Source organism: Crocuta crocuta, unplaced genomic scaffold (assembly GCF_008692635.1).
Source record: "Crocuta crocuta isolate KB4526 unplaced genomic scaffold, BGI_CrCroc_1.0 scaffold70, whole genome shotgun sequence".
Taxonomy (NCBI): domain Eukaryota; kingdom Metazoa; phylum Chordata; class Mammalia; order Carnivora; family Hyaenidae; genus Crocuta; species Crocuta crocuta.
The window spans coordinates 16468978-16482592 of NW_027528417.1; the positions used below are offsets into that span (position 1 = coordinate 16468978).

Sequence of the window (13615 nt, forward strand, 5' to 3'; positions counted from 1 at the left end):
CTCAGAAATATTTTCCTTAAACCTACAGAGAGTTGAATATTTAATCTATTATGACACTGTCTTGGCTTTGGAACAGAAGGAAAATGCAATTTTTATGCCTAAATTAGGTAATTTGAAGATTGCTTTGAATCTGTTGAATTCTACCTTACAGAACTGAGGTGCAAAGATAACATATTTTGATATTAGCGTTACATTAAATATTTTCATGAATAGTATTTAATTTTGTATTTTGAATTTGAATAGGAATTATTATTATTGTTGTTGTTGTTGTTACTACATGTTAATATTCCCTTGGTACAAGTAACATTTCCAAAGATGTGATTTTCTTTCTTATTTCTGGAAGATCAATCTCTAGAATCCCGTAGACTCTGCAACAAGCCAATTCAGAGCTTGCCCAACATGGATGGCATATTCAACGAAGCCCTTTTGAAGATGCGGAAGCAGCATCCTGGGTGCCTTTCTCAGGAGACTTGTGTCCGTGCAGTCCAGGCTGCCGTACAATACCCCTATGAGGTGGGCATCAAGAAAGAGGAGGAGCTGTTTATGTACCTTCTGAAATCAGGGCAGGCTCAAGCACTGCAATATGTTTTCTTTGCTGAGAGAAAGGCAAATAAGTGGTCAACTCCCTCAGGAGCATCCTGGAAAACAGTGTCAGCGCGGCCCATCTCCTCAGTTGGCGTTCTTGGTAAGAACATGGTGTGGTTAAAGGCATTCTCCAAATCTGCACATATAAAGTGCTACTGTTTGCTTAGGGCCACTGGGTACCAGACTCTATACTAAACACGTTACTTGTGTAGCTAACTTATTTTGTACCCCAGCCCATGAATTATCTTCATTTTACATGTGAAGCCTAGAGACACCAACCTTTCCACCAATAAGCTAAACACAAGTGGTATAAGGATCTGACATTCACTCTGTCTGACTCCAGATTCTGGGCATTTTTTACTTATCTCCTCTTCCCTGCATGAATCTCTCACTCCTGGACTTCCCAACAGTGGTTATTATTTGTACCACATTTCAAGGAATGGTCTGTCACTCTTGTAGCTAGGTATTTAGAATGAAGGCTCTGCCTTTCTGGTCCCTGGATCCATTCACTCCTTTTCATTGGATACCACTATCCTCAAATCCCTCTGCACCCTGAAATAGTAACCTCCTTAATTTTTCCCTCAGGAATATTCCCAAACAAAATGTCTTCTTTCCTCAGAAGCTAGCCCTCTGATTAGCTTCTTGGCTCTACTTTCCTAATCTTCCTTTGCTCTTAGTCTTGATCAAAGAATGGTCTTTGGTGGGTTTTATTTCATTTTATTATTTTTAAAGATATAATTTATTGTCAAGTTGGCTAACATACAGTGTATATAGTGTGCTCTTGGCTTCAGGAGTAGATTACCATGATTCATTGCTTATATACAACACCCAGTGCTCATCCGAACAAGTGTCCTCCTCAGTGCCCATCACCCATTTTCCCCTCTCCCCTGTACTTCCCATCAACCCTCAGTTTGCTCTCTGTATCTAAGAGTCTCTTATGGTTTGCCTCCCTCTCTCTTTGAAACTATTTTTTCCCCTTTCCTTCCCCCATGGTCTTTTGTTAAGTTCCTCAAATTCTACATATGAGTGAAAACATAGGATATCTCTCTTTCTCTGACTTATTTCACTTAGCATAATACCCTCCAGTTCCATACATGTTGTTGCAAATGGCAAGATTTCATTCTTTCTCATTGCTAAGTAGTATTCTATTGAATATATAAACCACACCTTCTTTATCCATTCATCAGTTGATGGACATTTGGGCTTTTTCCATGATTTGGCTATTGTTGAAAGTGCTGCTATAAACATTAGGGTACATGTGCCCCTATGTATGAGTGAATGAATGCTCCTGTATCCCTTGGATACATTTCTAGTAGTACTGTAAGGTAATTCTATTTTTAATTTTTTGCGGAACCTCCACACTGTTCTCCAGAGTGGCTGCACCAGTTTGCATTCCCACCAACAGTGTAAGAGGATTTCCATTTCTCCACATCCTCGCCAACATCTGTTGTTGCCTGAGTTGTTAGTTTTAGCCACTCTGACTGGTGTGAGATGGTATCTCAGTGTGGTTTTGATTTGTACTTCCCTGATGATGAATGGTGTTAAACATCTTTTCATGTGTCTGTTGGCCTTTTGGATGTCTTCTTGGAAAAGTGTCTATTCGTGTCTTCTGCCCATTTCTTCCCTGGATTATTTGTTTTTTGGGTGTTGAGTATGGTAAGTTCTTTATAGATTTTGGATACTGACCCTTTATCTGATATGTCATTTGCAAATATCTTTTCCCATTCCATCGCAAAAATGAACTATTGGGACCTCATCAAGATAACAAGCTTCTGCACTACAGAGGAAACAATCAACAAAACTAAACGGCAACCAACAGAATGGGAGAAGATATTTGCAAATGGCATATCAGATAAAGGTTCTTTGGTAGATTTCAAACCCCATGAAATGGTAAGCAAAATGTTATATGTGTCAGCTTATGTACAGTCTTTCTGGGGGACGAGGTGTACTGAAAGTGTCAGCTTTCTTAAACCTCACTCAGCTCTCCAGCACCAACCCAGTTTGGAGGGAAAGAGCCTGCTCAACATCTTCTTAGCCTATTGTTATCAGTCACACTGTGCTCCTTCCAGCATTAACTCATTCACTTTTGATTTTGTTTAATGTTTGTTTATTTTGAGAAAGAGAACAAGAAGCACATGCTCACAGCAAGGGAGGGGCATAGAGAGAGGGAGAGAGAGAGAAACCCAAGCAGGCTCCATGCCATCAGCACAGAGCCCAATGTAGGGCTTGACCCCATGAACCATAAGATCATGACCTAAGCCAAAATCAGGAGTTGGACACTTAACTGACTGAGCCACCCATGCACCCCCAGTTGTGGTTTTTAAAAGAGGTGGGTAGAGAGAGTGTGACAGAGAACTATGAGTGTTCCTTTTTTTGTGCTTTTTCAGCAGCACCAATATTTATTCCTAAGTTGTTGTGCAGTTACCCTGTTTCTTCTCTATATTCCTTCAAGCCAAGAATAATTAATGCAATATAATAGCAAAGGTAAAATATATCAGTATTGTATTGGTCAACCATTGTTTGAAAGTTTCCCTATTTCCTTGTTGTGAGCCTTTTTAAAAAAAATTCCAGATTCATGTCTGACATGAAATATCTAAAAGTCTGAAGTCTTTTTTTTTTTTTTAAGTTTATTTATTTATTTTGAGTGAGAGAGAGAGAGAGAGAGAGAGAGAGCGAGCAGGGGAAGAGCAGAGAGAGAAGGAGAGAGAGAATCCTAGGCAGGTTCTGCCCTATGAGTGCAGAGCCCGATGCAGGGCTTAATCTCACAAAGTGTGAGATCATGATTTCAACTGAAATAAAGAGTTGGGCACTTAACTGACTGAGCCACCTAAGCACCCCTGGAGTTATTTTTTTTTTAAGTGTACCTCACATTGTTCAGAAAAATATTTGAAAAAGCATTTAAGGGCACCTAGGTGGCTCAGTCAGTTGAACGTCTGACTTCTGCTTGGGTCCTGATCTCACAGTTTGTGAGTTTGAGCTCTATGTTGGGCTCTATGCTGACAGCTCAGAGCCTAGAGCCTGCTTCAGATTCTGCATCTCCCTCTCTCTCTCCCCTTACCCTGCTCACACTGTCTCTCTCAGAAATAAATAAACATTAAAAATTTTTTAAAGAAAAAGCATTTAAAATATATAGATGGTAACTTGGATACAAATAAAGTGAGAGAGTTTGGTCATTTCTCCCTTCTTCATGCCTGTCCCCATACTACCCTATACTTGTTCATTGTGACTCAGCCTCCCACTGCACCCAGTGCCCTCCAGAATGCTCCTACAGCCTCTTCTGCTTCATTAATGACTTCTGTGTGTCTCCTGCCTATAACCTGGCTTACTCTGGGCACACACTCCTCCTGCAGCCCTCTCAGGAGAATGCTACTGCTTCTCTCACAGCCCAGGGGCCCCAGTGGCACTTCCCAATTCCCTTCTCAGACCATTATCTCTTTCAGGACACTCCTCTGTGGCTCTGCCATCTGCTCTTGTCACTGTGTCCCTTCTCATTACTGTCATTGCTTCCCCCTACCCCTGCCTCCACTTGGCTGAAAATTCTGGTACCTGGCTCACAGTTATCCACTTTCCCCCAAATCCTGCTGCCACCCTGATTATCTTCATCATCCATGTGGACCATGTATCCAGCCCTATTCCTTCTGGGTGCCTTTGCCTCCACAGATCCAGTGATGTTCACCTCACTTCAATTCCATGACCCCTATTCATGCCTTTACCATGGGTCTTGTCTTTACCCTGAATATTTCTCCATGCTGAAATTCCAAATCCAAACTTTCCCCCACAACCTTGTATCTTTCCACATCTCTTACTTGGTTACTCCAGCTGCATCCATTACTTGATCAGCTCCCCTTATCTTGACTTTCTTGTCTATTCACATTTCATTTCCAGGGTCATCACATCAGCTACACTCTTGTCAGCATCTTCAAACACTCCATGACTCATCGCCCTTCCACTCTGCCCTCTGGCGAAAACCCAAGTGTGCACTTCCATGAGCCCATTTCCAGGCTTCTCAGAACAGGGCTGGGCTCTCAAGGTCGTCAAAAGAGGAAGAGACTGCAGTGGACTAGAACTCCAGAACCAGTAGTGAAGGCATCCCTTATTCTTTATTTATGTCTGTCAAAAAAACAGGTTCTTGACCAGATTTAATTCCATGGCAGTTAAAGGCAATATGTTATTAGGGAAGCAGGACTCCTTGCTCCTGTTTGTATGTGTTTAATGAGGAAAAATTAGGAAAACTAAAGCCAATATTAATATAATATGTACCTTTGAAAAGGTAATTCCCAACAGTGAAAAGCTTGGTTTTTCAGACCATTGTTTTTGAGATCTTAGAGACCACAAGTTTATGAAAAGAGCTAAGAACTTTTTAAAAGAAATACATACTGTGTTTTCATGTATGTTTTGGTTTCAGTGATTAAATGAGCTGTGTCAGTTTATAGAGCTAAAGAGAATCTAAAATTATGGCTAGGACACTTGCAAAAAGCATTAATCTGGCTCACTTTATGATTTGGAGTGTGAGTGGATTTGTAGCCCCAAAGGTTGTTTAGCAGATCTTCTCTGAGAGGTGAACTCTGAAGAACTCTACTCTATTGGGGCACGTGGGTGGCTCAGTTGGTTAAGTGTCTGACTTCAGATTAGGCCATGATCTTATGGTTTGTGAGTTCGAGCCCAGTGTTGGGCTCTGCACTGATGGCTTGGAGCCTGGAGTCTGCTTCGGATTCTCTGTCTCCTTCTCTCTCTCTCCCCCTCCCTCACTTGGTGCTTGCTGTCTCTCCCTCACAAATAAAATAAAACATTAAAAAAGAAAACAACTGGGGGCGTCTGGGTGGCTCAGTCTGTTAAACGTCCAGCTTTGGCTCAGGTCATGATCACACAGTTCGTGGGTTCGAGCCTCATGTAGGGCTGTGTGCTGATGGCTAGTTCAGAGCCTGGAGCCTGCTTCAGATTCTGTATCTCCTTCTCTCTCTGACCCTCCCCTACTCACGCTGTCTGTCTGTCTGTCTCTCTCTCTCAGAAACAAATAAAACATTAAAAAATATTTTTAAAAAACTGTACCTTCAGAAGTGCCTTTCCTTCCCTGCTCTGTTGTCAGTTCTGAGATATCACCTACCTTACGCTACACTTTACAAAGTGCTTTCACGCTACAGCTTGTTAGTCCTCATTGTCTCTGTGCGATTATAATTTCTGTAATGGTAGAAATGTTATGTGAAGCTTGGGACTGAGAGTCAGGAGGCCAGGGTTTTGAACCCCATGCTCTACCACCTATTTACCCAGACTAAAGTTTAGGATACAAGTTGCTATCGCAGTGATAGCAAGTGCTATCCAGCCTTTTTGCTACTGAGTGAAATGCAGATGTTTATTAATTTGGGGGAGAAAAACATTTTCAAATTATTTATCATATTAAATAAGTTAATGCAGTTTGAAAATTAAATGTATTCCAGAGAANGAACTATCCAGCCTTCTTGCTACTGAGTGAAATGCAGATGTTTATTAATTTGGGGGAAAAAAACATTTTCAAATAATTTATTTATCATATTAAATAAGTTAATGCAGTTTGAAAATTAAATGTATTCCAGAGAAACAATGATTTCTGATGGCTGATAGCATTCTGTATTCAAGTCCAATCCCAAAGCTAGTCAGTTTCATCCACAATGGGTTGGCTAGGTAACAGATAACCTGCTGCTGTAGTAGATAATAATGGTTTAATACAATAAAGATTTATTTCCTGCTTGCTCCATATGGTCATCTAGGACCAGTTGTTTTTCCCAACTAATGGCTCTGCCATTCTCCTTTGGAAANCTCATCCCCACAAGTGCCCTCCTCCATGCCCATCCCTCCTCCCCCCCACCCATCAGTCCTCAGTTTGTTCTAGCGTTCAAGAGTGTCTCATGGTTTGCCTCTCTCCCTTTCCCCCACCATTTCCGCCCTTCTTCTCCCCCTTGTTCCTCCGTCAAGTTCCTCCTAATCCTCCTATACATGCAAACATATGATATTTTCCTTCTCTGCCTGACTTATTTCGCTCAGCATAACACCCTCAAGGTCCATTCATGTTGCTACACATGGCCAGATTTCATTGTTTCTCATTGCCATGTAGTATTCCATGGTATAGATCATAGCATAATGTTTTTAAGGTTCATCTATGTTGTAGGACTTTATTCTTTATTCGGATCAGTACTATTCCTTTTAATAGCTGAATAATATTCCACTGTATGGATGCATTTTATTTATCCATTCATCAGTTGATGGATATTCAGCTCTTCTTTGTACTTTTTAGCTATTCTGAATAATGCTGCCCTGAACATTTATGTAAAAGTTTTGTGTGGATATATGTATACAATTCTTTTGAGGATATATATACACAAACCTACCTACCTACTTACCTAGGACTAGAATTGCTGGGTCATACGTAACTCCATGTTTAGCATTTTGAAGAACTTCCAAATTGTTTTCCACAGCAGCTGCACTATTTTACAATTTTCCAGCCATATATCAGGGTTAGAATTTCCCCCCATCCTCACTAGAACTTTATATTGTCTTTTTTTAAAATTATAGCTCTCCTAGTGGATGTGAAATGATAGCTCATTGTGGCTTTGATTTGCATTTCCCTTATGATTAATGATGCATCTCCTCATATGCTCATTAGTTATTTATATATTTTCTTTGGAGAAAAGTTTAAATTAAATTGTATTCTTATTGTGTGTTGTTAGAGTTCCCTATATATTTTGATGCAAGTCCTTTACTAGGTATATGATTCCATGGGTTCTTTTTATTTTCCTTATGGCATCTTTTGAAGCACACAAATTTTTAATTTTGATAGTGTCTAATTTATCTATTTTTCTTATGCTGCTTATGTTTTTGGTATCACATCTAAGAAATCATTGCCTTATCCAAGGTCATGGAGATTTACTTATAAGAGTTTTACAGTTTTAACTCTTCAGTCTGTGATCCAATTTGAATTAATTTTTGTAGATGGTATGAGCTAGGAGTCCAACATCATTCTTTTGCCAATGGATATCCTCTTATCCCAGCATTATTTGCTGAAAAGACTGTCCTTTCCCCATTGAATTACCTTGGCACCATATCAAAAATTGGCTATAAGTTATGAGATTATTTCAGGACTCTCAATTCTATTTCATTGATCTATATATCTATCCTTATACCACACTTTCTTGAATACCGTAGCTTTGTCATAAGTTTTTAAATTGGGAAGAGTAAATCTTCCAACTTTTTGTTCTTCTTTTTCAATATTATTTTGGTTATTCTAAGTTACTTGTATTTCTATATGAATTTTATGACTATCATGTTAATTTCTGCAAAAAGCCAGCTGGATTTTTGATAGGGATTACATTGGATCTGTAGATCAATTTGGGTACTATTGCCATTTTAACAATATTAAGTCTTCTGATCTATGAACATGGGATGTCTTTCTATTTATTTAGGTCTTTATTTTATTTCAACAATGTTTCCTTGTTTTTAGGGTACAAGCTTTACAATTCTTAAATTTATTCTGAAGTATTTCATTCTTTTTAATGCTATTATAAGAAGTTTTGTTTTATTAATTTCATATTCAGATTGTTCATTGATAGTATTTAGAAATACAAGTGATTTTTGTATATAGATCTTGTATAATGCAACCTGGCTGAACTTGTTTATTAATTCTAATAGTGTATGTGTGTGAATATTACGGAATGTCCCATCCTCTGGAACACTTAACACAGTGCCTAATCTTAACTAATATTCAATCCATTTGTATTCCTTAAGAGCTTGTTTGGAGGTTCTAGCAGCTACTCATATACTCTTGACCAAAGAACAGTCTTCCTCTATCAGGGAAGGTCATCCTCTTTGACCGAGCATGCAGCTTCTATTTGTATTCCTTGAATTGATCTCTATAAATGCCCCATTGCCACAGAAGATTCTCATTTACTGAGTACTTTTCCAGTTCCCAACAGCAATGAATCATTCTTTCCCTGCTTCACTCTTGTCTGCAGGTTTGGGAACAATGGGCCGAGGCATTGTCATTTCTTTTGCAAAGGCCAAGATCCCTGTGATTGCTGTAGAATTGGACAAGAAGCAGCTAGAGACTGCCGATGGGATAATAACCTCCATTTTGGAAAAGGAAGCATCCAAAATGCAGCATTGGTCAGGACCAAAACCCAGGTTAACTACATCTATGAAAGAGCTTGGTGGTGTAGATTTAGTCATTGAAGCAGTATTTGAGGACATTAACCTGAAGAAGCAAGTCTTTGCTGAATTGTCAGTTGTGTGCAAGCCAGAAGCTTTTTTGTGCACCAATACTTCAACCTTGGACATTGATGAGATTGCTTCTTCCACTGACCGCCCTCACTTGGTCATTGGCACTCACTTCTTCTCACCAGCTCATGTCATGAAGTTGTTAGAGATTATTCCCAGCCAATACTCTTCCCCTACTACTATTGCCACAGTTATGAATTTATCAAAAAAGATTAAAAAAATTGGAGTAGTTGTAGGTAACTGTTATGGGTTTGTTGGCAATCGAATGTTGAATCCTTATTACGATCAGGCACATTTCTTGTTAGAAGAAGGCAGTACTCCGGAAAACATAGATCAGGTGCTGGAAGAGTTTGGTTTCAAAATGGGACCTTTTAGAGTGTCAGATCTTTCTGGATTGGACGTGGGTTGGAAATGTCGACAAGGGAAAGGCCTTACTGGACCTACATTGCCTCCAGGAACTATTTCCCGAAAGCGGGACAATGGGAGATATTGCCCAATTCCTGATATTCTCTGTGAATCAGGACGATTTGGCCAGAAGACAGGTAAGGGTTGGTATCAATATGATAAGCCATTGGGTAGGATTTACAAACCTGATCCCTGGCTTTCTAAATTTCTGTCACAGTACAGAAAAATCTGTTGCATTGAACCACGCATCATTAGCCAGGATGAGATCCGTGAGCGCTGCTTATATTCACTCATCAATGAAGCATTCCGTATCTTGGAAGAAGGGATAGCTGCTATTCCAGAGCACATTGATATTATCTATTTACATGGGTATGGATGGCCAAGACACAAGGGGGGACCCATGTTCTATGCCTCCACAGTTGGGTTGCCCATAGTGCTAGAGAAGTTGCAGAAATATTATAGACAGAATCCTGATATTCCACAACTAGAGCCCTGTGACTATCTGAAAAAATTGGCTTCTCTAGGAAACCCTCCTCTGAAAGAATGGCAAAGCTTGGCAGGACCCCCTAGCAGTAAATTGTGATTCAGCCTTCCAGGTTATACCTCCCATACTGAGCTCAGCTGATGTTCACTGAATTTCACTGAAATTAAATCCAAAGATCTGAAGTAAGATTGCTCTGAAATACAAAGCAAAAGAAATAATTGGTTAGATAAACCTTCTCTTTGGGTCTTCTGTCTGATTATTCTAATGGGTCAAATCTTTAGGAGTTTGCTTCCTATGCCTCTGAATCTGTCTCTATTGAGTAAATCATTTCAATCCCACTGAATCAACTGTATTACCATAAATAGCTGAGGAAAGAGACTCATGAATAAGTTGAGGATTCCAAATGCTTTGATCACTGGAGAAGTATGTCATTAATTAATGACTGAAAAATTCAACTAAGCCACAAATTCATTTTTACCCCTTTAAACCTCACACACGTGGAACTGATAGGAAATCTTAATAGATCCTTCATTTAACAAACATCCATTGTGTACCTCCTGAGCATCTTGCACAGCACTTGGCCAACCTGGAGTCCAGAGGGGGCATTAATCCAGCATAGAAAGCCGTGATGAAGTTTAGTCCATAGTCTTGGAGGTGGAGTGGAGATAGTTGGCAGAGTTGAGTCAATGATGAGGATCTTTGTGAGTGAGAATGGAAAGTTCCCCAAGGAGAGGCAGAAGTAGTAACCAGAAGGAAAGGAAGAGTGTCAAAAGCATAACAGTATTAAAGTAGGCAAAACACAGTTGGGAAATAGTGAGGGAGTCAAGTACTTCACACTAGCATGGGGAACTCAGAGTAGCCTGGCAAGTCGTACTTGGTGTATTACTTCTGTCTACAGCCCAGTTCCATGTGCACAGTTGTGCTTGCTGCTTGTAATGAGCTCAGTAATGTTTGTTGATAATTTCCTCAGGACCCAGAAATGTCTACAACCTATCTTTCTTTTCTGTGCATGGAGAAGAAACAGAAAGTAGTAATTATTGACTTAATGTAAGAAGGGGTCTTAGAAAACATCTAATCTCCTCTGATTCTGTGGTAAAGTAATGATACCAGTTTCCGTCTCATGATGAGCTTTTGTGATGGCGGATATGAAAATTGTTGAATCTTGAAAAGTCTTACATTACTGCAAAGTAAATTCTGTATAGTTTTGTTGTAATTATAAGAGTTCTCCTTTTACTTTTAATAGGCTGGTCAACACAAAAACTTGTACACAAATGTGTTTAGCAGTATTCTTAATAAGAGCTGCAAGTTGAAAACAACCTAAATCTTCATCAACTGATGAATAGATAAACAAAGTATAGTATAGCCATATAATAGAATATTTGGTCATAAAAAGAAATAAAGTACTGATATGTACTACAACATGATGAACCTTCAAAGTGCCATGCTAAATGAAAGAAGCCAATCACAGAAGGCCACGTATTGTATGGACATTTATATGAAACTTCCAAAGTAGGCAAACCTGTAGAGAAAGACAGAAGATCATAGGATGCCTAAGAGTGGAATATTTAGGGGGTAGGGAATGGGGTGTGACTGCTAATGGGAACAGGGATTCTTTTTGGGTTGATGAAAACATTCTAAAATTATTGTGGTGATGGTTATATAACTCTATGAATCTACTAGAAAACTACTGAGTTGTGTAGTTTTAAATGAGTGAATTGTATGGTATGTGAATTATTCCTCAAAATTGTCAATAAATAAGTAAATAAAACAAATGAGCTCAAGATGTCCTTCAGTGTGATGTAAATGAACTATTTTAATGGTATTTTCCCCTGTGAACCCAAATAAAATTATGACAAGTTCTGATAGAGAAATCTTGAATGAATATAAGTTTTCCAGTATCAAAAACAAAAACCCTAGAGTGTTCCTTGAATGGTAGTTTAATTTAGAATAATTTTTAAATTGTATATTGCTGGTTTCTATATAAATTGGTTCTGGAAATTAAAGATAACAAGATCCAGGCGCTGGCTGGATCAATCGGTACAGTGTGCAACTCTTGATTTGGGGTTGTGAGTTCAAGTCCCACATTGGGTGCAAAGATTACTTAAAAATAAAATCTTTAAGGGTAACTGAGTGGCTCACTCAGTTAAACATCCGACTTCAGCTCGGGTCATGATCCCACGATTTGTGAGTTCAAGCCCCACCTTGGGCTCTGTGCTAACAGCTCAGAGCCTGGAGCCTGCTTTGGATTCTAGGTCTCCTTCTCTCTCTGCCCTTCCCCCACTTGCATTCTCTGTCTCTCTTTCTCTCTCTCAAAAATAAGCATTAAAAAATAAAAATAAAATAAAAAATAAAATCTTTATAAAAAAGACAACAATAGACAATATATCTGGAGGCAACTGGGTGGCTCAGTCGGTTAAGCATCCAACTTCAGCTCAGGTCATGATCTGATGGTTTGTGAGTTCGAGCCCCTCCTCAGGCTCTGCGCTGACAGCTCGGAGCCTGGATCCTGTTTCAGATTCTGTGTGTGCCTCTCTCTCTGCCCCTTCCCCACTCATGCTCTATCTCTCTTTGTCTCTCAAAAATAAGCCATTTAAAATTTTTTTTAAATATTTCTGGAAGTAGTAAGTTTGTCTGCAACATGACTTATTTTTAAATTAATGTTAAAATGCATGTACACACAAACACACGCACACAAATACACACACACACACTTTTTTCTTCTTTAGACACTGAATGGATTTTTTATTCTGAGTTCTTAAAACTACACTACCCTCTAGATTGGGACTTTGAAACTAGAGTGTCTATGAGTAAATTTTAGGAGTCAATAATCCCCGAAAATTTACACTAATGTTTGTGTATATGTATTTGAGGGTCTTTCTTAGAAGACTTACATCATATTCTCAAAGTGTCCGTGACCCAGTAAAAGTTAAGGACTAACATTCTCTATATAATGTGGGAAGATGAAATAGGAGTTCTTTTATTTTTATTTTATATCAAAGGAGGCAAAACTCATTTAAATTTGTTGGGTCCTACACAGTGGCTAATATGATGAAACCTGTCCAGGATATTTTATTTCATTCTTGAAAATGCACTTGTTTAAAAGGCTTATTTTGTTATTATTGTTGGTGATAACTTGAAACTGCCTGTCTTTTTTTAAAAAACACCTTCTGAATGACATTTTTAAAATGTGTTCTAATGGTAATTGACTCTGACAGAACTATATGTTAGAAACACCCTTGAAGCTTTGCCATAATACTCCAGCTTTAAAGATAAAACCAATGATGTTCCTTAAATCAGTAAATTCACTCTGCAGATGCAGCTGCTATCTACTTTTATTCATTTCTAACAAGAACAGGTGTGTGTGAGAGATATAATGTGGAATCGTAAACTCCTTGATTAATGATGTTTCAGAAGTGTGTATGCAAATCAACTCCACAGCACTGTAGGAACCTGAAATTTCTAGGGTCTAACATTTGTCTTTAAAACAGACACCAGGGGGAACGGCAAGATGGCGGAGTAGGGAGCTCCATGCATTTCGCCTGCACCCATCTCTCAAACAGAGAAGGCCTGAAGTCATAGGACACTGAGCCACAGGAGTCTGGAAAGAGAAAGAGACAGAATACACTGGGAAGGAAACCTCATAAGTGCATGAGTGCAAACTGGGGAAGATAAAAGCAGATGCTAGGACCCAGAGATACGGAGGGAGGGGAGGGAACCTGGCTTGCGTGCAGTTGCGGTGAGTGATTAACCAGTGAGTGGTGGTGAGCTGCCGCGAGTCCAGGGAAAAGGAAAGAAAATCTGAGATTGCTCATAGAACCGTCCCTGGAGAAGAGAAAAACCTCGGCTTGGAAAGAGAGTGTTTTTTAGTTCTGGCTGGGGTGCTGACTTTAAACTAGG

The 13615-nt window shown here is 39.2% G+C and overlaps 1 protein-coding gene across 1 annotated transcript in view; it reads left to right on the forward strand.

The window, feature by feature from the left end:
- The window catches only part of EHHADH (enoyl-CoA hydratase and 3-hydroxyacyl CoA dehydrogenase), a 42979-nt gene extending 31490 nt beyond the window's left edge, over positions 1 to 11489 (forward strand). Inside the window, exons 5-6 of the mRNA XM_077754558.1 lie at positions 344 to 685; positions 8568 to 11489. Of these exons, the coding sequence (XP_077610684.1) occupies positions 344 to 685; positions 8568 to 9817 (1592 nt within the window). The 3' untranslated portion in view covers positions 9818 to 11489. The remainder of the gene's footprint in view (positions 1 to 343; positions 686 to 8567) is intronic.
- Positions 11490 to 13615: the final 2126 nt, after the last annotated feature.